The 27,971-nt window shown below is 33.5% G+C and overlaps 1 protein-coding gene across 10 annotated transcripts in view; it reads right to left on the reverse strand.

Moving 5' to 3' along the window:
- Window positions 1–277: 277 nt before the first annotated feature.
- Window positions 278–27,971, reverse strand: part of LOC121371168 (protein numb-like) — a 96,614-nt gene continuing 68,920 nt past the window's right edge. For 4 of the 10 annotated variants that reach the window (XM_041496858.1, XM_041496851.1, XM_041496849.1 and 1 more), the window contains exons 5-11: window positions 24,681–24,821; window positions 20,494–20,508; window positions 18,522–18,536; window positions 10,179–10,368; window positions 9,638–9,853; window positions 8,302–8,526; window positions 278–7,218 (exon numbers count right to left, since the gene is read on the reverse strand). In XM_041496858.1, coding sequence (XP_041352792.1) covers window positions 6,653–7,218; window positions 8,302–8,526; window positions 9,638–9,853; window positions 10,179–10,368; window positions 18,522–18,536; window positions 20,494–20,508; window positions 24,681–24,821 — 1,368 coding nt within the window. In that variant the 3' untranslated portion in view covers window positions 278–6,652. Of the gene's footprint in view, window positions 7,219–8,301; window positions 8,527–9,637; window positions 9,854–10,178; window positions 10,369–18,521; window positions 18,537–20,493; window positions 20,509–24,674; window positions 24,822–27,971 lie in introns of all 10 variants that reach the window. The other 6 variants (XM_041496857.1, XM_041496855.1, XM_041496850.1 and 3 more) reach the window with 5 other exon arrangements.

Below are 27,971 nucleotides of genomic sequence, written 5' to 3' on the forward strand. Positions count from 1 at the left end.
CAAAGGCTGTGTGCCACGACTGGTATGTCAATGGCTGTGTGCCACAACTGGTATGTCAATGGCCGTGTGCCACAACTGGTATGTCAAAGGCTTTGTTACATTTATGTGCTTTCTTAGCTGTCTGTTGGACAGTGCATAAATATATTATCATTTGCAGCTAATAAAACAGTAGCAAGTTTCAATTTACTCAAGTGGTACCATTACACAAAACCAGAGGTTTTTTCCTTCTTTTTTTGTCCATTGCTGAAATTGCACAACATAAAAAAAACACAACCACTGACAATTCTTTTGTTTTAATTCTGGTTGGGGAAACATGTGATAACAATGATATAAACAACTGATATATGATTTATGATCTAAATGGGAAAAAAATGAATAATTTGGTCATTATGTGAAATCTGTAGAAATAACTGGGTGTTGAATACATTTCATGTTAACACAATTATCAAAATTCTGTCATATTTTACAATCACTTGTATATGCCTGAAGAATATTCCAGAAATATCAACCACACCATTATTATTTTTTGCAATCCAAAGTTAGCAAGTATATTTTTAATGCAGTTACGGTAAAATAATTTCCTTTTATTTTATAGGTTTGTGGGGTTTGGAAACAAATTTCCTTTTTGTGATCATTTCTGGAATAGCTTTGTCAAGAAAAATCCAATATATTTTTAACATTTTAACATTCTTGGTTTATTACCTGATGTTAAAATATATAGACATTTGTATTACACTAGTCCAGGATGTGAAGATGATCCAGTACCAAAGTAAGAAATAAATGTTAATCTTGAACCTGTTGTAACTGGAAAAGATTTTAACAATTTAAAATTAAAAACATTTAAAACGTCAATTTAAAAGGAATAATGCGAACATGTAACCAATCACAGGCCTTACAAATGATGTGAAAGCATCCAGTTATAATAACAGCACTGTAACATAATTTTCACAAAATGCTAAAAGAGAAATGAAATATGTTAATGTATAAAATATAAGGCTTCCATGGTTTGACCTATATGAAAATAAAGGTGGCAATAAATGGTTAATGGGGAATCGTTTTTGGAACAGTTGTAGCTATTTTATACATTTGTGTCGACTGTTTTGTGACATTTAAAAAATGCTTTGCAATCAATAAAAATAAATGTTTTCATATACAGGGATAAAAAATGGCACTGGACAAAAAAATTAAAAATTAAAACAACTTTTCATGGTCTTCGAAAATAGAGAGTTAATATGAGCTTTCCATCAAAGGGTAGGTTAGTGCTAAAAGCTGTACTTCCTGGAAAAGAACACTAAGACCTTTTCATTTCTGTATATACACATGTACATTGCCAAATAAGAGAGAATAGATCGAATAAAAAATACTAACACATTAGAAGGCCTGTAATTGTGGTATAACAATTATTGTAAAAGCACATTTTTTTGAGAAAATTGTCTTAAAAAGAAAATATTCACTTTTATCACATGGTAAGAGCCATCAGTTAATCTACCCTGCTGGATCTGTTAAAAGTGCACCATGTAAGACAGCCACCTGCCTATAAGGAGTGCTTTAACTATATCCCAACGGTATACAAATGCATCTCACCTATATGTATAATAAAAGGCTACTGTGACCTTTCATTGACAGATCTGTACTGTACAAAGACTTAAAAAAATACAGGACAGTGCTCACAATATTCATACTGTGTTATGTGACACACTGATGTAATGCATTCAAATCACTGGGGGTTCACTCTAACATGTTACAACTTGTCACTGTCAATTGCTTCAGTAGTATTTCAATGAACTAAAATATCCACTTCAAGTTGAAAATGAAAAACTATATCGCAATTTAATATATGTCATATACATGTACATTAATATATATAAGTTATATCTTTAAAATATACACATTTATTACACAGAAGAACTAATACAAAACTAACAAAACAGGTTGTGAGCATTTGTACATTATTTGATAAAATAATTTCTTCTATACATATGAATTTGGATAAACAACAAAATAAGAGGTTTTCAGTACTGGTGACAGCATTATTTGATATGAACACACAGGCATGTGCAATGTGCCAACAGACTTTGCCTCTCACACAATACAAACCTGAATACGTTTTAAAGTAATGATGAGACAGGGCCATTTATTAAGGCGAAAATGACTTTAAAAGCATTCCGAATAATCAATAAACAAACATAATGCAACAAATATTAAGACATTACTGGTAATTCCACTTCTCAATTTATTATTTATTTACCTTTTTATCTTAAAATATCAGTTATAAATGAAATTACATATACAATGTATGACAAGTGTTTCTAAAATTTAATCTGAATCCAAATGTAAATTCAGTCGAGACTCAAACTACATGTACACATTTTGTGTGATTTTCATTTGTCTATCATGAAGTTTCTAAAAAACAAAACAAAAATGTAGACTCAAGTGGCCAGTAAATACATATTCAGTGCTTGTTTCAAAATGTTATAATGTACTCTCTCGTTTTTAATTATTGGAGAAATTGCCAAATGTGCATTACAATTTGTATTTATAAATATTATTCCTCAATTCAGATTGATAGTACTCTTCTTTCATTTCCCCACATGATACATGTAATGCTTTATTTGTTGTTGGCTACATATGGAAGTGAAGATAGGACTTCATGTTTTGTGTTTTATTAATTACCACCATGTTGACATTACTGATGAAAGCTTTGTTTTGCACATACACCCTTTTACACAAAGTCATTTGCAGAAAAAACTTCATTAAAGCTACATGTAGATAACAGATTCAAATGCTTTTGGCATGTGCTTAATGCATCTTATTCTTTTGAATTTTATATCTTTTGATATCGCTATTTTACTGTTATGCCATGTCGTTCACAAAATGGTAGAAGATGCATTCAATTAAAGCAATTAGCAGCCAAACAAAAGCAGTAAATTTCCTTACAAAGCAACTACGGAATAATGTTTCATAAAAGTTTATGGAACTTCAGTGAAGTATTTTTAACTATCGTAAATGAATTTTTTGAAAAATCCATTGGTAGTCAACAATATTATTGTAATAAATGTGACTCATGTAAATGTACGTTTGTAATTTGTTAATGTAAAGAAGAAGAAGAAAAAAAAGAAGACGACCCCCAACCCAACTATTAGTAATCAGAAAAAGTCAAATACATGAACAGAAATGTGATCGCATTAAATTTCAAAGAACTACAACTGAATTTCAAACCTTATATATTAATCTTCAAACACTGGATGAAAATTACAAACGGTATGTACATTCTGTCAGCCTTATAAATATTATCACAGGTGCAGTACTAACTGAAAAAAAAAAAAAAAATCAACACCAAAACAATAAAATTTGAATAATTTCATTAAATGTTTATGATTCAATGGTATATATATATATAAATAAAGTAGCAGTAATTACTTTAAGTTACAAAAAGTTTAATAGCTTTAAGTCTAAAGTTAAATTGGAATTAATAAACATTTTTTTCAAAACATTTGAATATCACTTTGGTATTCATGGCACCAATCCCAATTATTAAGCAGTGTAAAATAGTTTCACCTATTACAGGGTTATTACTGTAACATTACATTATAAAATTACTTTGGTAAATTTATCATTTGTAATATTATTGTCCTAGTGTTTGTAGTAGTTCAATATTTCAATTTAAATGTGAAACAGAAAAGGTACATACATAGGGAACTAGGGTTAGTAACAGAAGTATTTTCACATAAGTATTAATATAATTTGTTTTTGTCCATTTTTAAAATTCAAACAAACATATTAACAATAATAAAATAAATTAAAACCAGGCAGGATTATAAAATAAAACAGTAAAGTCATTACCAGTTAAATACAAATTCATACCCATCGTGAAACCATTTTCATCAAATTTAAGCTGGTGACAAAGGAATAATTATGTCATGAAATACATAACATTTTACAGTAGTAGTTCATTTATTACTCTCTTAATATTTTAATATATCATGCTAAACATACCATACTTCTGGGTACTTTACAAATCTCTTATCTAAAACGAGGAAGCAAAATAGTGAAAATTATGCTAAAAATTCAAACACTGAAGTAAGCAAATGAGTTAGTAGTTTATTAGGGTTTGTACAATACTGACACCTACACATTTCTTACAACTGATTTATGGTTGCACAAAAACAAGAAAACTTACAGCACATGCTTAGAATATGATTATTAAGGAACCTACTTGTGCATCCAGTGACTTCAGTTTTCTCAAAGTGTTTTTTAAAAATGTATTTATGTACCTTTTCACAGTGTAATACATTCCATAAAATTTCGGCAAATTCAGTTTTTAAACAAATTATGCATTTCCAAATGTGAAAACTAAATATTTGTCAAATCTGAAAATGTGTTTTGGGCGATACCCACTGTATACATATATAATCCAAATCTATATGTGTTTTGGGCGATACCCACTGTATACATGTATAATCCAAATCTATATGTGCTACTTAACACCCAGGAACAAGATCTCCATCTGATGCAGTGAATAATCTCGGTCTTAAAAAAATAATTATCTGCTAGAATTTTACTAGTGGCATTATATATATATTATTATTATATCATGTACTAACAAATGTACAGAGTATATAAGTGCACTGTACTAATATTAATAAGCCTGGACATTTATATATTGAAAATATATCACTTTTCTTCATCAGAAAAAGTTCTAGGAAACTGTACAAAAACTTTTTGATTTGCGAAGTGTGTATTCAAATTTCCACAAAAGTACTCCGCCCACTCACCCACTTTGCAGTTTTATGCCTGTTTGTATGCTATAACAAATTAGTGATGAGATACATACTATTAAATTTCTGTTTTATATAAAATCATAGTGGACAAGAAATGATTTTCATGTACAACTTTAAGGAGAAATTTTAACAAATGGTTCTGCAAAATGAACTAGGATTTACCCAATGAACCATAAAACAATTTACTATCAAAGCCAGTGTCATATTTCTCAACTAAAATTCACACAGAGTAATGTATACCACATTGAGTCCTAGCTTGAAGATGGCAGCTGCCACTTTACATAATTAGCAGGCATTTATAATGACACTCAAGGTTTCAGAATGTGCAAATTGTTATATATTTTACAAGATGCATTTACATGTACACTCTAGTTCTGTTAACTGTTTCACCCCTGTCATGGGTGCAAAGTCCTGCTGTCCGATTAGATAGCATATATGACCTAGTTAAAACCATCACTTCTAATTACTAACAGTTTGATATTATATAACAATCACATTTAAAGGAAACTATTGTAGTTTTGTAGTTAAGTCTTGCATTACTAAATATCACCCCCACACTCCCCTTAAAAATAAATGTTCATCAAAATACTGCATTATTAATAATAACAATAAAGCCCCTTCCCAACATTGTAAGCTAACTGAAGTTGACCAGTTATTTGCTAAATGTACTGCATACATTGGTAACAACTAAGGATATCACTTGGCAGATTAACAAAAAGCACTGCTAAAACGCAAACATGCACCAATGCGTAATTTAACTAAGTTTCACCAATTCAGATAATCAGTCAGAGGTGTTGAATACATTGTTAGAAATACCCACACTAACCTGGATTTAGTTGGTGGTTTTGAATACATTAATAGCCAGAAATACCCACACTGATTTTGTTTTAGCCTCAAGAATTGGAGATGAAATTATTATCAAAGTTTGTTCAAGAGTATTTGAAAACAACGTACATGTATTTTGTGTCAGGGGTAAATCGACCCTTTTTGTTTGTTGTTTTAAAAAAGAAATGCTGGTCATTCCCCCTCCCACCCAACGTATGGTTATATATTTGAGAATGGCACAAACGGTTTTTTGTTTGCCAAGAGCATATCAAAGTCTTTTTAGTGCAGTAATGTTAATAATAGCCAATAGCTGCTAAAGAGTTGTACATATTCAAAAATGCATTTCAAGTTATATTAAGCTATTCATAGTTAACATTTCATTAATTTTGAGGTGAAATGTTATGAATATGGCATCAACACCTGTGACTGATTTTCTTTAACCATAGATGCGCACATACACATATTATAGCGTTATTGTTTTATGCATTGTCAAGGCAGCCACCAAAAGAAGCACACAACAGCCCAGCCGAATCATCACAGAGATGTGCACAATAAAACAGTTTCTGTCTAAATGGTGGAATCCTATAACCATGTGAATAAATGAGCTGTGATCACAGAGTACTCCTTAACACGTAGTAACCATAGTTGGAACATAACACGGTTTTGTCCATGCTCTCGGCAGAAGAGTTACCATACAAATATCATAGTTTGTATGGGAGTCACCATGTAAAATGTAGGTGATGATAAAAAAGTCTTGGCTTTTAGGATTACATTCACAAAAAAAAAGTCTGTTTTCATCAACTTCACTTAAAACTGTTGATAAAAAATAAATATTACCATGTCTTTAAGAAAACACTTTTCTGTGGTAAATTTCCAGTCAAATATATTATTTCCTGGTTTCCATTTTAAAATGAACATAAAACAATGACAGAAAGGCATCTCAATCACTCACTCCATAATACAATGTGTGATTAAAACAGGGTAATCCAACTTGATGAATATCCAATAAAACAACTGTTTTTCGATACCTATATAAAATCTTTCTTTTATAACTGCACTTCGAACTGTTTAACAGTCTTTGAACCAAATGGATTTGGGTTTTGTTTATTTGCTGCTTTTGCCGCCCATGCCACATCAAACGGATCAACACCAGGAGCCGATGGGCTTGTCACACTTCCAGAACTCGACCTACTACCGTTCCAGTTGTTATTGTTAGTTTTATCTCCTAAACTCCCATTATGTTGAAAACTTCTTTGACTTGCCAACTGTAGTAATGTAGGATTCCTACTCCTCTGTTCCTGCCAGCTCGACGTCGCCAGCTGTCCACTGTCTATGGAATGACTGCGCAGGTTGTGGAGAGCCACGGGTCGCGTGGAAGCCATATTCTGTTGGTAAACAGCGTGCTCAGAGGCAATGCGATGCGAAGGCAAACCGTTCACAGCAGAAGTCTGAACAGTAGACGTATGTACGACAGAGGGGTTATACAGAGTTTGTTGTGTTGGAGGCATGGCAAATGGGTTTGTTGAAGTAGCTACAGGAGGCTGGTCTCCCCATTGATTTGATGACATTGCCCATGGATTGGTGGCGGGCTGAGGTGGATGGGAAGGAAAGCCTAGAAAAGAAAAAATAATCAATAAACATTTGGAAACAAGTCCTAAAGCAGTTTCTTTCCTGCCACCCTCACACAGAATGAACACCCACAAAATGTTTTCTAGAGTTAATTTTTATTGAAATAATCTTGCTCAAACTTGTGAAAACTGAACTACTTTCATCTTAAAAAATAAACACAAAACCTAAATTGATTTGTTTAACAATAAGTCCATTAGTTAATTAAGATTAGTACAGATTTCAATAAATGTAGTTTTAAGAAGTGTTCTTTTTCAGTAGCAAGATCTAATTCGGTGGTAAATCCTTCCCCTGAGATATAATAGGTCGTAGATCGAACCATTAAGTGGACTCATCAGACTGAACTGGATCAGTGTTGGCATGGCCTGTGGGAAAGTGCATATAGCATATAAAAGACCTATTCCTACTAATTAAAATGAACAGCCTAGAGCAGCAGATTTTTCTTTTCTCTAAATCAAGTGTCTTCCCACTCATTTTGAGTCATTCTACTCATTTGAAGAAGAATAACCCACACACTGGCAGTATATATTTTCATCTGCAAGTGTTTTTACACCTTACAGCCACTGATCAAGCAACATGCTGAAGAGTCATTAAACAGGAACATTCAATACTTTTTGTCTAAACTGGTTAAGGCCCAAAATACTCCAAAGCTGGGTCTGGGTTTGGTGAGTGTGGTGAAGTCACTATGTCTGGTGTAGTTTGACATCTGGGTCTGTAACTGTTCCTAGTTTTCAATATACATGTATATTAACAGTGTTCATATCTTTAGATACATTTTCACCAACACCAACAATAATTAGGAGAATTCTACTCTGATTAATATATATCTTCCCTGTTGTTTTTAAGAAATAAAAATAAAATACGGACAGCAACTGCCAGTCTGGCAGTGTGAAAATATAGTGCATGATCTATGTCATCTGTTGTCAGATCTGTAGTTCGCACCAGCATAGACGTGGTGTGTTTTGTCACATTCGATTCAGTACGTTTTATTTTCAACTGATACCATATTCGCCAGACCCAGACCCAGCTTTGGTGTTTTGGGACCAACATAGAAAAACACTATGTTCACCTTGAGCCGCAGGTAATGTGTGCTGTCGTATTAATGGTGGCTGCATAGGACCTGTCTGGAATGGTGGCAGTGAGTTCTGGTGGGAAAGACCACCGCGCGGGGCACTGGCAAACGGGTCTTCTGTGGAGAGAGCCGACAAGCCTTGGGTTAGCTGCTGGCACATCTGAGCAATCGAGTCCTCTTGTTCCTCAGGAGATATCTCGTGTATCGTACCACCTACAGCTGCTGCCAACATAAAGACACTACTTAATAGTGTGGTAAAAGACAAATCAATCAGAGAATCCATAACTATAGTCTGTCCCATCTTTCTATAAAAAATCTTTCTTAAAAATAATTTTCAGTTTGGTTTGACGTAAGACAAAAATTAAGTGTTTTAAAAATAACAAAAAAAACCCACTATTTTTGTGTGCAATTTTACAAATCAATTGACTCAGAAATAAATAATTTGTAGTAATTTCAAAGTATGAAAAAAAAATGTGTTCCCTGTGGGATTGACTATAGACTAATACACTTACAAACTTTCAACTACTATATGATTTACTCATTTCTGACTGAAAAACTTAATATTATCTTGTGATAAAATGTAGACAATATGAAAAATAGGATGTCATTATGAAAAAAGGATCATAACAAAGTCGAACAAAAAGTGTATTTGAAAAATGTATTGATGTACAGTACACTCATGTCACCTTAGTCTGTGCGGCACATAAGTCTGCTCATATTTACGTTGTGTTACTTCCGTAAACAAGCGTTCAGGTATGTATATAAACAAACAAACAAAACAATTCTAATTCACCCAATTTTTTTCAAAACAACATATTTTGACTGTAAACAAATATTTTTTTTATAAATAACAGTTTAATTCAATATAATGATAAATTAATGCATCGATGACATGTTTTTGTCAGCCTAGTTCAAACACCTTTCACACACCTGTCAAAATGACACAGATACTTAGGTGCGCAGACTTAGGTGCCACCAGTGTAGTCACAAATTTATATAAAATTGCTTTGCTGTGCTATTTTATACAATTTGTAATCAATATGTACAATAAATTTACAATTTTTTTTTAATTCTCTAAACATGTTTAGAAATAGATATAACCTTCCTAAGCAACTAAAATTTTTATTTGTTCTTCAAGTTAAACGTGCGTCAATTCTTTATTATTTTTTGTTTTCTTAAGAAAAAAAATGTAAGGTAAATTTAAGTTTACTGAGATCTTAATATCTACCAAAACATATTAAAAGTTAACCAGAAATGTGGTTTGATAAAGACCCAATATATACCCAATATAATATATACCACTAATCAAACTAATGTATTAAATTTTTCCTACCACCATTTTGTGTAGGCGACTCAAGTATTGCATTCTGCCGCTTCAGTGTTGATGGAAGTTCATTCAATCGTAACGAAACTGTGCGTTTAAACGGTGATGATGTTTCTTGCAGTTTCTCAAATCCCCTAAAAGATCCTTGTCTGTACAGCATAGAGGCCGAAGCTTGAGGTCGCTGTACTGCGTAAGGGTTGTCAATTTTTTTAATTGGTACCGGTTCTGAAATAAATAACATTTTGTATTATGTAATAAACACTTTCTTAATCTTCATATGATCTATCCTTTCACCTAGCATATATATGTTTTTCCTCTTCGTTTTCTTGTTAACCAAACAAGTCATTTGCATATTCAGTGGACATTTTTTCATCAGAAAAAGTGTACCTGCTTAGCATTTCCATGATTTTTTTTTTTTTTAAGTTTTCCACAAATCTTTGTGTGTTCCAGAGGTAAAAGGAACCCTGAAAAGTAAGTAATATTTACCAGCAACCCAAATGATCCCTGCATGATCAAACTCTACATGGTCAGAATGAAAGTTAATATTAACCTGCAAGAATAGCACTTTGTGGGTCCTCCAGTCTCTCTGTGAGTGTCGTCTGTCGAAATGATCCCGTCCTCGTGAAGCTGGTTCGGTCCTGATTGAACTGAACAGTCACTCCCGTTTCCTTGTCTCGTTTCTGCTTTCTCTCCAGACAAATTGCAAATGCACAACCAACTGCATGACTCAATCGTTCTCCCTAAAATACATAGACTTTTCCTGGTAATTTTGGTAGTATCATATATTTGCATGTTAATATGTTTGCAGGAAAGTAAATCAATCCAACAATTTGTCATATATATGAGCAGTGATAGAAAGTCCTCTGAAGCCAAACTAGGAAGGGACCAGTGTGCGACATGATTAAGCAAGACCCACAGCCAACCACCCGGTACAGAGCTAGTGAAGTATGCATCTTACAGGAAATACATGGCAAAGGTTTCACAAAAGGTGTGCTCTTCCTTAAGCCAATGCACCTTCTTTCATCATCATGTCAGTGGTCGCCATGGCTGCACTGCATGACAATGGATTCCACTTTATTAATCACTGACTGTATTGCCTAGATCTAGCACCATTTGACTTCATCTATTTCCTTCATGAAAAAGGAGTTTGCTAGCAGGAATTATGCAACAGATAATGATGTCATTTCTGCTACTGAGGATTTTTTCAACCTGCTGGAAGATGCTTTGTTGCACCATTGAAAGAATGGGCGTCTTAGCTCAGAACAGGGGAGATAATAAATCAGGTGGTGCGTCACTCGTCAGGGTCCAACAAACTCATTGCTTTGTCATTCTTTGTTATACCACGATCATAACGGACCAAAACCGTATCGGCTCTGTACATGACGTTCCTATACAGCACGGTTCTGCACAGGACGGTCTATAGTATACGCTGCAGTGAACGGTTACCAGTTGACGTTTGTCTACATGTGTACTGAGATATGGGGGAGGGGGGGGGGGGGGGGGGTGTCAGTAAAGTCTGTAATAATAAAGAAAATATATGTATATTGTGGATAATAGTATTAAAAAATATATATAGTGATGACGGCTCTGTACAAGACATTCCTACACAGGGCGGTCTAGTATTTTATATACTAAGATATGGTGGAAAACACATTAACAGTAAAGGGAATAAATATATATTTTGTATCGTTCCTACACAGGGCAGTCTAGTATTTTATATACTTAGATATGGTGGAAAACACATTAACAGTAAAGGGAATAAATATATATTTTGTATATAAAGAAAATATATGTATATTTTGGATAATACTCGGAAAAAAAAAAATATATATATTTAACGTGTGCGTGTGCGTATTAAAATATATAATATATAGTGATGACGGCTCTGTAGAGGACGTTCCTAGACACCACGGTTCTGCACAGGACGTTCTATAGTATACACTGCAGTGAATGGTTACTAGTTGTTACCAGTTGACGTTTGTCTACATGTGTACTGAGATATGAGGGTGGAAGTCAGTAATAATAAAGAAAATATATGTATATTGTGGATAATAATCAATAAAATATATATGTGAATATGTATCGTCAACGTCCCTAACTGCGTTATGCTTCAAATTATGTTCACTTTGTTTTCTCGTGCACGGTTCGCGCAATCAACATCCGATTTGATGTCATCGGCATGTCGTTCATTTATGGGGGTTTTCTTGACAGTTCAAGGAACATTTTTATAAACAGTATTTAAATACAAAACTTTACAAACCCCTAAAACCATTAATTTTACTAAGTCGTTTTTGTTTATTCCTTAAAATTACCGATATCGGGTCCACATGACTCGTAGAAATTGACTTAAAATGGAGAAAGACAAATTAACTTTCGGTGCGTGTCACATGACCTCACACGTGCCAGATCAACAAGGCCAAAGAATTTAATTGTTATGAATTTGTTTTCAATTATTATATTCGATCTGCAAAAGGTATGCTACATATTTGTGTTTCTATTGTAGTGAATAGTATTCATAATACATTCATAACAGTTGTAAATAATTTTGACTATATAAATTTTGTTAATTTAGAATCGATTCATTTAAAAAATTATATTTTACAAACTATGCGCAGGTATGGACGTAATGCGTATCAGTATTGACATCAAGTGTGAGCGATGTGTGTTTGTAAAATGCGGACCGGACCAGAACGCTTGACAAATTGAAAATATATATAGTGATGACGGCTCTATACAGGACGTTCCTACACAGGGCGGTCTAGTATTTTATATACTTAGATATCGTGGAAAAGACATTAACATTAAAGGTAATAAATATATATTTTGTATAATACTCAATGCGTTCGTGTTGACACTGTATACAAACGTGTGCATGGGTACACTTTGCCGCATAAAAACTCAACTTTGCCACCCAAATTTTTTTTAATGTACTTTTCCCAATTAGATAGACATTAAGAAAAATGCAACAAAACACATTCTGATATTTAAAATATTACTTTACTGTTAAAACAAACTCAGACACTCAGTTGGTCGCTTATAACCTGAAGCCAGTCAGAGACAAACCAGGTTTCTGGGACCTTGTCGATCGTCGCGCCATCTGGAATAGAGTTATCTCCACCTGTTTCAGCTAAGACGCCTATTGAATAGATCTCCAAAGGGACTGCCTTTAAAAGTAACAGGTAGGCATGCCCATATGGCAAGTCTGCTCTAGTTAAGCCGAGCATTTTTCAATCATCCCACATATTTTGATAGTTAAAACACAAATGTACAACATATGCATGAAACAAACATACAAAAATATGAAATGAACTTAATAGTTAAAAGCAAACACCTTGCAAGTGAACATTTTGTTTTCAAAATCTTGATTAGCGATAGTTCTAGTCAATTGAAAATTGATTAGCAACTAATGTTTAATGTTTTAAAATTGTGTAGAGAACTCTAAAACTTGTGATTCCATACATCAACATTATATTTAATACTAAAACTAACAATAACATGTATAAATACACGTACCAAAAGAATACAACAGAACAATAACAAGAAAGTGAAGAAAAGGTAAAGATGAAAGATCTGTTAGTAATTTGTCATTGCTTTCAGAAGTAATAATAAATCAATATGTATGTAGAGTCCAACGACAATTCAAACAGAATGCAAAACAAATAACTAATAAAAAATATCATCTTAAAAATTAGCAAGGTCTGTTAATGATTTGGGGTTTTTTGTACATTTTCTGTTGACAAAGACATGTTTGTAATTTAATCCACTTCTGAAAGAAAATCATTCTTTGTGTACATGCCTCTCATATTTGAAAATAATAAGGGTGGGGTGGGGGAGCAATCTTAAAATATAAATACATTTCGGTATAAACTATTATACATCATAGCATTTGCTGTGTACACTAAAACAGACACATCTGATCACCATGTTGAACAGTGGAATTCATTATTTATCAACTGTTTCTGATCTATATTGTTATTGTTAATGAACTAAAGTATTTTATTAGTTACAGATTTTAAATTTGTATGGCAAACAAAATATTAAATTATTTTCCATCTAGTCAAAACGCACAAAATGCAAAAACTCATTGTCGACAGTCTTCGTAAATACAGCTGTCAGCATTCACAGGCAGAGTTTCTGCCAGAGGGTAAAATGGGTATGGCGCCATACCCAGATTTTTGGGGCGATTTATTTTAAAACGTTAACTTTTGACAAAATTAATTACTCTTATCATTAATGTATCATTTTCTTAACCCTAACTTTAAACGTAATCTATTTTTTTTCTTTCATGCATTCAATTCCATAGTGCCATACCCAAAAATGTCTTTCAGGCAGAAACACTGACAGGAGTTATCCATCTTGATTCTGTGTAAGATGATGTAACATGCATATGGGTCCGATTTCTTAATATTTGTAAAATTATTTCTTTTAACACCTGTTTAATGAATGCTAAGATTTTTAGAGGATATATTCACTGAAAATAACTGACAGACGTTTTAGAAGATGACAGATGGGAATAATCGTAGACGAGTGAAAGTGAAACTAAACTTGGTAAAAGCGTCATAAACAATGACATCAATGATGTAGGGTTGTTTTAAAAATAATTAATTATATATTAAGGGTTTTTTGTTAAATATCCCCTAAAAATAGTACTGTTTTCTTACAATTTAAGGTTGACAAATTAGGTTGAAAATGGCAAATTTCACTTGGAAACTTGGTCAGTGATGATGTTTTCTGTTTGTAAAGCTTCAAGCAAAATAAATTAAAATTATCTTACCTTAAAATATTTGTGGAAAGTTATCAAAAGTAAAGTTAGATGCTATTCAGCTGTCCTTTTCAAAAACGTTTTGTTCATTGAGGATCCTGATGCATACAAAACCATTCAACAATTTGTGGCGGACATTGGTGAAGAAAATGGTACACCTTGCATTAACTGCCAGTTTTAAATAACATTAATAAAAATAAGTCAGAGATATATGGAGGTTTTTTTGTTTTAGGATTAAAGGTTAGACTTTGGTTTGTGTACATATATGTGTATATTTATGTGTGTGCACGTATATGGGGGTGGGGGGGTGCATTATACACTTGACATATGTAATATGAAAATATGGTACATACATATTATTTAGATCAATACACCCACACAAAACAGAAACAACAATATAACAATTAATGGTAATAACCGTGGCTATTTCTCTTCTTGCAGATAATAATATGGGAAATAGCAGTAGGGTACTGTCTCCAGTTTGATAACATTTGTAGAAGCCACAGAGATGTAACTAATACTTTTCCAGGAAAACCCTCACTTTTAAAAAAAATATTTACAAATTTAGTCATGTCAAATCCAGCAAATGTTAATACATGTACTGTTATTTACACATTTTTGAAGGTGTGAGACACAGTGAATAGATTTCAAAACATTTTAGTAATTAACAGAAAAGAAAAAGTAACATGACAAAACAAAATATGTAGGATACATTGTATATAAACAAAACATTCTTAAAACATTAAGTTAAATTTTAAAAATGGAATCTTTTTGCACATGACAAAACACTGGGCTGCAAATATTTTTCATTCTTTCTTGAAAAACTACAACTTTTTAACAAATTTATACATTAGTACATTTTCTCACCCTGTGACTTCCAATCCGAAAATAATAATGACTTGCCAATGACAGGGTTTTATACGAATGGAATCGAGGTTTAATTTTATACATGTATATACAGTCAACTCCACTTATTTGCACATCGGTTTATAGCATAATTCGGTTAATCGACTATTTTCACCCAACACGGAACCATTTGCCCTTATAACACTACAAAACATCCGGTTAATTGCACAGACTACAGGCTATATATCGGTTATTTCACATATAAATAACATTTTTTTTTGTTTTTTTTGGTGCTAAATTAATGTCACAAATGACTGAGAATGTCTATCAAACTTTGGCAAAAAAACTCAAATAAATCACCGATTAATCTGTTTTGTTTGAGCTCACTGTGTGGTAAGCCGACTGTAAGTGTAATCGCTGTTTACAGAGTCGACGTGTGACATGCAAATGAGATGGTGTGCACGTTACTACTGGCGAATCACAATACCCGACTACAAGATTTAAGAATGACATAATTAAGTTGAATAAACTAAGACCTAATTTTTGTTTGCAATATATTGCTGTTAATAGGCCATCTCAATAACAAGTAACTCTCCGACTATTATTTTTAGAAGTACCGCCTGTGCGCTTTACGCATGCGCACTACTAAGGCCCTATTCGATTGACGTGTTCAGGGCAATCATTGTTCTGTATCAATTATTACGTTATGTTGAGAAGCCTTGTTAATAATTAAAAGATTACAGATCAATCGTCCTAGGCGGTTATGTTTTTAATAAATGTGACCGAGAAAGGGTTGTTGTTCACTTATTCATTAGATGCAGTGTACGCTATATCTGTTAAACGCAAAAGAAACGATTTATCACTTGCTTCCCGGAAAATGTAGTGGAAAAAAAAAAAAGACTGGTGGGGAGGTCGTCAAAAAAACAAAACATAACAAAGACCGTTATTTATGGATCGTCCCTAAGTTTCTGCTATATTGTTAGACACCAATCAGTCGGACCTCACCATGAAGGTCAGTCAATTGTGTTAGACCGGTCATGCATGCAATGCAGACTGCTGGAACTGATAACGACTCACTAGCCGAGCTTAACTTTAATTGCTTAACTATAGCAAAGTCATTATTTGGGGATATAATACCAAAGCTTGCCGTATCTTTTGGGATGGAAAGAACACCATACCAGCAAATGCATACAAGTTCACGTAATTCTATTCGGTCAATCAACAGCCCGGTAATTCCGGAAACTGACGTCATTTTGTCAAAACACGTGCACCGATGAAACGTGAACTTTTTGATGGTTCTGTTGTTTCAAGTTTATCTCATTAACTACATGGCTAATACACTTTGTTTACACTAGTGGATGGTCAGTGGGGTTTTTTTTAATGCACAAAGTTTGTGTTTTTAGAAAACGACGCCAGTTTGTGTTTTTAGAAAACGACGCCCAGTGACGGACGTTGTTGGTTTTTTAGAAAATGATTTCTGGTCTGGCAGATTAAAACAAAAACGCCATGCTAATTATATATATCGATAGATATATATAAATGTAAAAAAATATATCTAACTGCATGTGACATGTGTTAACTGTAATAGTTCCGGTATGAAGTACCGCATTATGCTAGACTGTCTCCCATGCCACTTTGTAGTTGGATGGCTGTTACAAAGTGAAAGTCGGTACTCTATCGGTTAATCGACTAACCCGGTTAATTGCACAAAATCGAGCAGCACCGAGGGTATGCAAATAAGCGGGTTTGACTGTATATAAATCTATAACAATATTAATACCTCTCCATAAAAACACAAAGCCAGAATCAAACAAAACATTAAAAAACAAAACAAACAAAAACCCCAACTAATCTGAATGTAAAATATTATATAACTGAATTTCTGTTATATTCTTTACCATTTAACTTCACCCCTTTGGTAAAGCCCTACAACGCAAGAATGATAATTTCTCGATGAATGTAAATATTAGCTCAACAGAGAATGCCATATCCGATGACATTGGTACTTTGCTTTATTAGTATTAAGCTATGTACACATATACATGGGTATGGAATACAGATATGGATACTGCAATGAATGTAAAAATTAGTTCAATAGAGAACGCCATATCCGATGACATTGGCATTTTGTTTTATTAGTATTAAGCTATGTACACATATATATGAGTATGGAATACAGATATGGATACTACAAAACTGGCTAACTACTGTTTTCAGTGGAGGTGTTCACATGGATATGGAATACAGATATGGACACGATTATTTCATCCCATGTAGCAATTGAATTTGTATCCACATACCAAATTGCACATTGTAAGTTGACAAAAACTTTCAACAAATATACATTGGGCTTAGTAAAGTAAATATAACAAGAAGATGAAAAGTAAAATAACATAATTTAAGGTACATGTTTCCTATTGAACACTGCATAGTGTTTTTCATGACTTTTAGTCGGAATATTTTCTTTTCTGTGAATCTATATGTTTTTGTCATTGTTATGCCTGAATGGATTACATAATATTTGTTGACAGACTCATAGTGCTATTTTCTGCATAATGTTTCATATTTCAATGTATCAGTATGATGATTTCTGCCATGTATTTGTATCAAATTTGTTAACATTGCATGTGAGTAGATTAATCACAACAGCTTACTTTCTGCATATGGAAACATGTACCTTTAAAAAAATAAAAAATAAAAAAAAATAAACAAAACTTGGATCTAACTGATTATTTTTAATTGCTTTTGGGGATTAAGTGTCAATTATCAGAGTTCATCAAATAAATATGCACAAGGTTGACCAATATAAATACTGAACATCTGAACATTAAAACTGTGGCTTTAAGAAATCAGTAAAGTAGCCTTTTATAGGTTATTGGGTATTATGGATTTAGAAATGCATGCTTAAACATGTCAAATTGTTTCTTCTTCAGCAACCAAGATGGCATCCATAGCAACAATGAAACTATGGAAAACAATGACCCAATAACATATGCTATGACTTGACCACTTTCAAGATGCATTATGGTTACCACTGGTTTATATGAACTATGATGAAGTGGAGTTAATTAAGTTTGGGATAAATACTGTGCATGTAACATGGCACCGTACATCAAGAACATTACTTATGTCATTTTAGTTCAATTTTTTACACTGTTGGACTAAGACTTGTTTTCATTTCTTTTTCTTATTAGTTTCTTTGATAAAGTAAATAAACATAAAAACTAGAATTAAAACTGAACAAACAGGATGAATTCTTAAACAAAAATAAATAAGTCTCCTCACCTTGGCCTGACCAAACTGAAATAATGAGAATATGACTGGACATCGATTTATGTATATGTTAAAGGTTTGTCGTTTATTTAATATACTTAAAGTCATAATTATGTTTAAAATTAACAAAAACAAAAACAAACGTTTCTACCTATTAAATATAGTTCACACAAAGGTTTTTTTTAGATTGCAAAAAGATGACATTTCCAGACAAATCCATTTCTTCTATCTATCACAGTTTAACATAGCATTAATGATTCACACAAAATAAAAACTGACTTCAAATTACAAAAAATATATAATAATAACCAACTTCAAATAATAAAAAATAAAAAAATAATAAAAAAAACTTCCCTGACCTATACGTCACTCTGACATGGTGTTTCTGTTGAAACCCTAACAACTTCTCTAATACAAAAGACAACCATGCTAATAATAAATATTTTTTTTTTTTACAAAATTTAAAATCCAAACCGATTGCAATATCTACATGTACCAGGTATACGCAGTCCTTTGTTATTTGGCTAAAGTCTAACATTTTGCCATTATCAAGCACCTGCATTTGGCTAATAATGTATATTTTACAGCTAGAACATATTCTCTGTGTGTGTCCCTGTCCCCTGATAGGGCTTTACATATTACACCATTGTTCTTTGACAGGTCACAGATCAAACTTAAGAATGTTTTACTTTTGACAATTCTGAAAAGTTTTTGTTATAACCAAAATGGAAATTCTGAAATGTGTTTACCATAGACAAAATGCTTTTAAAAACAGAAGAACTATTTCCTTCAACAGAGGGCAATCATTTTGATCTAGAGGCAACAAATTGCCTTGTTAAAGCCCCTGACGTACAGTAATTTATATTGCAACTATAACAATTTCAATCTATGCTGTCGTGAAGTTCAAGCCCTGATATCAAAGTGAGAATCCAAGTCTCCCCCCCCCCCCCCACAAATTTTTCTTGGCTTGAACACAGAAGCCAACAAAAGACAGAACCCCTATGCTCAACTAAATCTTGCTACACAACTACTTATTCTGACTAGTGTGTTAATATTTTACTTTATTACACCGCGGTGAAAGAGATACCCATATGATATTTATCATCTCTTCAAATGTAAATATACATCTTTTGAGAGGTCATGACCTCCGATCACATGAGCAACTATGTCACACAATACAACAAGTTTCATTGATAAATAGCTAAATGAAGTAGTCACAAAATGATGTGATTTGGTAAGCGACATCATTTTCCCAGTCTTTAATCTGTTTAGTTATTTTGGAAGTAATTCTGTGCAATTTTGGTTCATTGATATGCGGTGTAATAAATAAAATACTATACTTGTTCCCGTGAGAGACCGTTTATATCACAACTTGTGTGTTTTTAATCACTTTTGCTCATGATGTACGATTAAAAATACACTTGTAATATAAACGGTCTCACACGGGAACTAGTTTAGTATTCTCTATATACAACTACTTATTAATGTTCAGTAAAGTCCATGTGCGTAAATACCATATGGTGCAGTCTAGAGCTAAAACATTTGATTAAAACTGGATCAAAATTAATGGAATTCAAGGACTTTTCAAGAACTCTTTCAAGTGCAATGAATAGTTTCTGCCAATTTGTAGAAATGCTTTTATAAGGAAGACTTCTTTAAAAATATTAAAATCCTTACTTTCAACTCAACATGATTCACAGCAGCTAAAACCCAGCAAATAATGTCTTGAAAGATTAAATTTGTCTGAAATACCTGACACTTATTAAATAATGGGGTGGGGAGGGATAAATAAAATAAAAAATAAAGATGAGGATACATGTCGAACCATTCTCAAAACAACTTAAGGATTTGAAATGTAGGCACTTTCTTGATGGTGACAAAACACTGGGCTGCACATACATAAAAAAAATAATATTACAAAATTGAAATTAAGTTAAAAATAAGGTGAACAGTTTAACAAATACATTTACATAATTTTGCTCACCATGGCCGGAGAAAACTGAAAATAATGAGAATATGACTGATCAGAGAACTGGAAAATATTCTATATTAAAGGGGTGGCACTACTTAAAGGCTGTTCAACAATCATGTAACACAAAATTTAGTATTTATTTATACACCCTCCCCCATGTAACTTTTTGTAACTAAGGCCATTTCCCCTCTAAAATTATGTAATACTTGTATTTATGTTGGTTTGGTATGGTAATAAATACTACATAGAAAAATAATCTATTAAAGAACAACATAGCAATGACAGGCTGCATTTTATACTAAAAGGCAAAGGTTATTGTGACACACAAAAGATAAAGATAATTGATAATACGTTTTTACTGCCGTGTATGAACGTTATAACATGGAAAGAGAAATGTCCAATGGTACGGAAATGAGCAATAGTCCATGAAAAGGGTGCAACTGTCATATGCAAATGAGCCACATCACTAGAAGGGGTCCAGAGCGAAGTTCACACAGTCAGAAGCGATTGTGTCCACCGTGAGCATTGATACAGGCCTGGCACTGTGGTCTCATTGAGGCCACTAAACGCTGGAGAAAGTTCCTGGGAATGCCATTCCAGATCTGAGGAAGGATCAGCCGGAGTTCCTGCAGTGTTGCCGTGGTGAAGGGTTGTCACAGGTGGTCGGCCGCTATGGGGACCGTCCCTGATCTGGTTGTTTTGTTGATATCATTTCCATAAATGCCATATGGTGTTTCTGTGGACGTTGAATTGGCGTCAGACATCACACTGCAAGGTCCCAGATTCAAGCATCCCTATGACTCACCATTTGTCATTTTCACTGAGGCGTAGCATGAAGAAATTGCAAACAGTTCACTAATGGTGTTTTTCTGACTTCTGAAGGCTGCACAGAGTGGCAATGATTTACGACTGAATGTCTGGCCTTTTATGGTGAACACTGGACAGGATTTCTCCCGAATATTCCATGTTTCTTGCACACAGCATGCAATCGCTGCAATAACTGCTTGGTTGCATTTCTTCGAGCTGTTTCATGCTCATTTTCTCTGATTTACATCCATAAATCCATTCACAAATTTATTACTCCAAACAATCCATGTCACAATAACTTTTGCCTTTTAGTATACTTACAAATAAAAATGAGACAACTGTTATGTAACTTTTGACAAATCCCTCTTCCTGCCCCATGTACACAATACCCCTTCTTATTAAAGTGTTGTTTAATTGTTGAACAGCCCATATACATCATATACTACAGGTATTTACTCATGCATGTACAACCCTCATAACAGAAACAGTTATATAGTGTACCAATTGTAATAAACTACATTTGTCATGCACTAATAACTTAATATTAAAAAACTAAGGGTATAATTGCCAAATAATGCTTGTAATTTATCTGTATTAACTAGTTTGCTACATTGTTTTCAACATGAATCATATCATGGCTTAAAATTTTTGAAATGAAAGTTTTGTTCCACAGAATGACTCAATCATAGCTTATTGTATTTATATTTCTTTTTAAGGAAATAACTAAAGCATAATATACTATAACCGGATGTAATAAAAGAAAATTAAATATAAAAAGTTCAACAAAATGAGGAATATTTACAACACTGAAATAACTGGTCTTTTGCTAACAGTAACAATCATTTTAAACCAATCACAGTACAACCAATTTCCTACATCACTATTGAATAAATGACCACTGTCAAAAGTTTAAATGTTTATTTTATGAAATGACACCACTACAGCACTTGGACTAATCAATCATCAGCTACAGGATGTCATAGATTTAATAATTCTGACATGTAGTCTTCAGAGGAAACTGCTACATTTGTTTTTCTCCATAAAGTATCTTTTATATGTACTTTCTCATAGTGGGCCTCACGATTTCACATTTTATGGCATTTCAAATGTCTATGTCCTGAAATCATAAGAACACATCCGAAACACGGGGGTTTTTGGGGTAAAAATAGGTGTTGGTGTTAGATAACAATTAATGGATAACAGATTTTTGGTTCTGTGATTTTTGTCGCCACTCTACTGACATGTTACAAGAAACAGTTATTTCTGTGAAATCTGGAGGCCTGTCAACACATACCACAGCCTTTGACATATCAGTTATGGGGCAATAACAAAATATGCCATTTCTGTTACATACACTCAACAATGTTTTCTTATTTCTACCTATTATTGTATCTTAAATCACATCTGAGCACATATCTCCCATTATAGCATACAATATATGCAAATGTTGTGTCAGAATGCTGAATTAGTGATATCATGGGCTCAAGGGAAGAGCAAATGAATATTTTTCTGTACACTTGAGCCCATTTTTTTTTTTTTTTTAACTTTTACAACACTGTGTAAAAAACAAAAAACATCCTATCATTTCTTTTAACCATGCCACGCTTGACCCAAAATGATCACAAGAGCAGTTGCAATGCTTCAAGCAGGAATCAATATCGGAAAAATTGTCAGAAATTTTGGTGTGATAAGATTGGCTTACACAGACTTAGCAAATGACTTAACATTATTCTCAGTAATGGTAGGCCACAAGTTAAGATCAGTCACCATTTTTGCTCATCACCGTCCAAACTGTAAAACAACAACTGAGATCATACATCTGGCGACCATGGTCAGGCAACCCATTTTGAAACAACCAGTCTTAGCCAGAAAAGGCCAGTGGTCACACCTGCTCCCCTCGCCTGGAACGTTTTATGAGATTGACACATTTAATGCGTTGCAATAAATAATTTAATACGTTTTATTTGTAACTACATGTGACTGTTTGCCTAGCATCATATTTTAGGAGAGTAATCTTCAGCTTGCCTTGATTTTGTTCGAGGAGAAGATTGCAAAACCGAGGATTGCTTTTTGTTTTTTTGGGTAGTGGTGTTGATGATCATTATGAGGTCGGCATAGATCCATAATGTCACATTTAATTACACAAATCTCCTTCACAATAGTGCATTGTCTTTTCCAAAATGTCATCCAAGGAGTTTGTCAATGTGATAAAATAAACAGAGTATCATTACATATACTATTTACTTTCTTTTCTTGTTGAGTATATATGTACAGTGATGGCACACATATTCTGGATAAAACATATTTATAATTGAAAGTTATGTATATTGGTGAAAGAATGATATGATCTATTAGAAGAGATAGGTTAAAATGGTGGTCCTGCATTAAAAAAAAGTACTGGAAATTTATCAAGAGAAAGATGGAAAGAGAAATAGCAAGAGAAAGAGAGACAGAAATATTGCCATAGGAAAAAAAGCATTAAGCTGTCAAGACAAAAATTAATACAACAGAGAATTACCCTACACCCCAAACACACAATTTGAGTGACAATTATTATTTATTTTCCTAAAGATATTTAAAGAATATTTTGTGACTGAAAAGAGATATACTTTAAATAATAAAAATTATAATAATATAGTTAATAAACAGAAACACTGATTTTTATCACAATCCAGACATTGCAATACCTTAAATGTTAAAAAATTAATTATTAACCATATACTTTTTTATACTGGACCCCATAATTCTGAGGATTAAACAGAAGGTAAATTAAAACTGTGAACTGTTCACAAAACAAACAGAATGGTTAAAACAGGAGCTGTGGCAAAGCATGCGAGTCTGACTCCACTTGGAAAACTAAAGGAATATGATGATGGACATTCCAAACACAATCTACAGGTACATGTGTACTATAGATATCTGTATGCTTTCTGAACACATAGCAAAATAATGCACAGAACACTTTTTCTTAAATTTGGTACAGAATGATAGAATAGAAAACATTACAGAATAACAAAAAGCCTGGAATTTGAAATTTTTTTACGTTTTTGAATTTGAAAAAATCAAATCAACTGAATGTCTAGGTATGTGATACAAGCAAGTGGAAATGCATTAATTATATAAATATATATAAACCAAGATGCAGAAGAATGTACTTTTGTAAAATGCCATTCGAAAAGAGAAGTTACATTTATAGTTATGTTATTCACCAATTATAATCATGCAAAGAACATTATCTAATAACATTTTTAAAAAAAATTATACTTATATATTGGTTACTGGATTATCTTGCTGTGGCTTGTGTTGAGACAACCCAAATGGTGTGAGTGGGTGATAGGGTTCACACAAAACGTAACACCCATAAAAAGTAGTAAAAAGTTACTGACACTTACGGACTCTTTCACTGCCATAAATCCATGACACATCCATCGTCTGGTTGTTCCATCGCGGCAGATGTAGGCAAAGCCCTTCTCGTGGTTCCGGTCAGGTGCACAGAAAGAAACTTTTTCTATTGTTTGATCAACTATCATGCTCTAAGAAAAGAAATATTTATTATTTAAGCAAGTGGTAAACATAGTTCCACTACTGGCCTCAGTGGAACAGTGGTTAAACCATCGGACATAAGGCTGCTAGGTCAATAAGTAGGTGTATGGCCACTAAATATCTCTCTATTAGTGTACGGAGAGTAGCCCAGAGGATCTTGTTCCAAGTTACAGAACAAGCCAATGGAAACTCTATAATAAGATAGACCTCAAAATCAAAAAGTCAAATATATTTCTCTGTTCGTGAAGTGTTCTCCAGGAAATCGTAATACCAAGTTCCAGAATAAAATTCAAATAGATAGACTTTAAAATTCTCATTATAAATTTAATTAAAAAAAATGTAAATTCTAAATATCCAAAATATCTCTCTATTAGTTTGTGGACCTAAAAACATAATTTTCAGTCACAGAAATAGGATAGGACCGAAACACTATATCTTTGTGTAAACATGTACTAGTTATGCAGCAATTTGATTTCAATGGGGAAAATTCTAACATGTTCATTGCTGAGTAAAATTTCAAAACACATTACAATTCTGTAATCTGATTTGTCTGCATTCACAAAAAAGGAACAAATCATGAAATATATTTGAAATTTCATAATAGGAATTTAGCCTTTATAACTCATTAAGTAAAAGCTTACAACATTAAAAATGTACATAGCTACTCATTTTGTTTTGAGACAAGAATATTTAGCTTCTTTGTATATTCTGCAATTATATATTTTCACAAGATTTATTATTCTACAGAAAGAAAGAAAGAAAGAAAGAAGAGAGAGAAAGAAATGTTTTATTTAACGAGGCACTCAACACATTTTATTTACAGTTATATGGCATCAGACATATGGTTAAAGACCACACAGATACTGAAAGAGGAAATCCGCTGTCGCCACTTCATGGACTACTCTTTTTGATTAGCAGCAAGGTAACTTTTATATGCACCATCCCACAGACACGGCCTTTGATATACCATTCGTGGTGCATTGGCTGGAACGAGAAATAACCCAATGGGCCCACCGACAGGGATCGATCCCAGACCGACCACGCATCGAGCGAGTGCTGTACCACTAGGCTACGTCCCGCTCCCTATTATACTACAGATGCAAATTTACTGCTGAGCCTGTTGTAAAAACCAAATACAAAAAACTAAATAAAAGGCTGGCTACATTCCGTGCTGTGCTGCCCAAATCAATACACATTATTCTAGACAGTAATACTATCCGTGTGTAAAGGTTACGTGCTCACTGTTCATCCCATGGGTCACCTGTTTGACATTACATACCAGTAATCAGTGCAGGGACATTAATTAATCATGAAACCAGAGAAATGTATAACATTTGGGTGTTGAGATGCAACATCCACTGAAGGAATATCACTGCTTTTTAACTGATGACATGTATCATTAATGTTAAAGCAGAATAAATCGTACAGAATCTAAGCAATAACATAAAACAGAATTTGCACTTTGCAAATATATTGGTTGGTCGATAGCATCATTTAGCAACCCAGGCTGCAGGGTGCAGTGGAAAACTGAGATTAATGACTCAGACACCTAACAGTCTCATTTATTATACCAAGAACTGGCTACATTTTATACCTGCTGTCAGTCTGACAATTACTGTTACCAAACTGAGCCTTTTTATGCATCTAGGACAAGACACCAAAGCTTGACAAACAATTTAACCCAGTAAATTATCTTCTCCAAATGTGCAATTTAACTAAAAATAGCAAAGTGAAACGAAGAACTGGAAGAAATAAAAAAGATGAATAGTCTGGAATCCATTTCATTTTATATGCAATATATTCTCTAAATAAATGCACATACAAGCTGAATGGATTTTAACTGAATCAATAGTAATGGTGTATGCAATTAAATGAAACTGAACTGATGCTAACAAGTATCACTGGCTTTGGTGGTGTTTTCATTTAGCCAACAGACTTGAGCTTGGCAGGTACTACGTTCACATTCCTGTATAGGCTACCACCCACATTGACTTTTATGAACTCAAAGGTTTGGTGTGAGATCACTACATCAACTTCTCTCTCATTAACCAATGACAACCAACCATAAAACCTCTGTCCTAGAGAAACAGCAGTGTTGTGAAATCACTACGCCAACTTCTCTCTCACTAACCTCTAATACCTAACCATTAAACCACTGACCTAGAGAGACATCTCAGTAGTGTGAGATCACTAAACCGATTTCTCTCTCACTAACCTCTAATAATTAACCATTAAACCACTGACAAAAATCACTACACCAATTTCTCTCTTACTAACCACTGACAACTAACCATAAAACCTCTGTCCTAGAGAAACAGCATAGACTGGTGGTGTGAGATCACTAACCTCTAATAACTAACCATTAAACCACTGACCTAGATCACAACACCAATTTCTCTCTTACTAACCACTGACAACTACCATAAAACCTCTGTCCTAGAGAAACAGCATAGACTGGTGGTGTGAGATCACTAACCTCTAATACTTAACCATTAAACCACTGACCTAGTGAGACATCTCAGTGGTGTGAGATCACTAAACCGACTTCTCTCTCACTAACCAATAAACCACTGACCTAGAGAAGAGACATCTCAGTGGTGTGAGATCACTAAACCGACTTCTCTCTCACTAACCTCTAATACCTAACCATTAAACCACTGACCTAGTGAGACATCTCAGTGGTGTGAGATCACTAAACCAGACTTCTCTCTCACTAACCACTAAACCACTGACCTAGTGAGACATCTCAGTGGTGTGAGATGACTAAACTGACCCCTCTCACTAACCATTAAACCACTGACCTAGAGAGACATCTCAGTGTTGTGAAATCACTACACCAACTTCTCTCTCACAAACCTCTAATACTTAACCATTAAACCACTGACCTAAAGAGACATCTCAGTGGTGTGAGATCACTAAACCAACTTCTCTCACTAACCTCTAATAACTAACCATTAAACCACTGACCTAGATCACAACACCAATTTCTCTCTTACTAACCACTGACAACTAACCATAAAACTTCTGTCCTAGAGAAACAGCACAGACTAGTAGTGTGAGATCACTAACCTCTAATACCTAACCATTAAACCACTGACCTAGTGAGACATCTCAGTGGTGTGAGATCACTAAATAGACTT

The sequence above is a fragment of the Gigantopelta aegis genome, chromosome 4 (assembly GCF_016097555.1).
Source record: "Gigantopelta aegis isolate Gae_Host chromosome 4, Gae_host_genome, whole genome shotgun sequence".
NCBI lineage: Eukaryota > Metazoa > Mollusca > Gastropoda > Neomphalida > Peltospiridae > Gigantopelta > Gigantopelta aegis.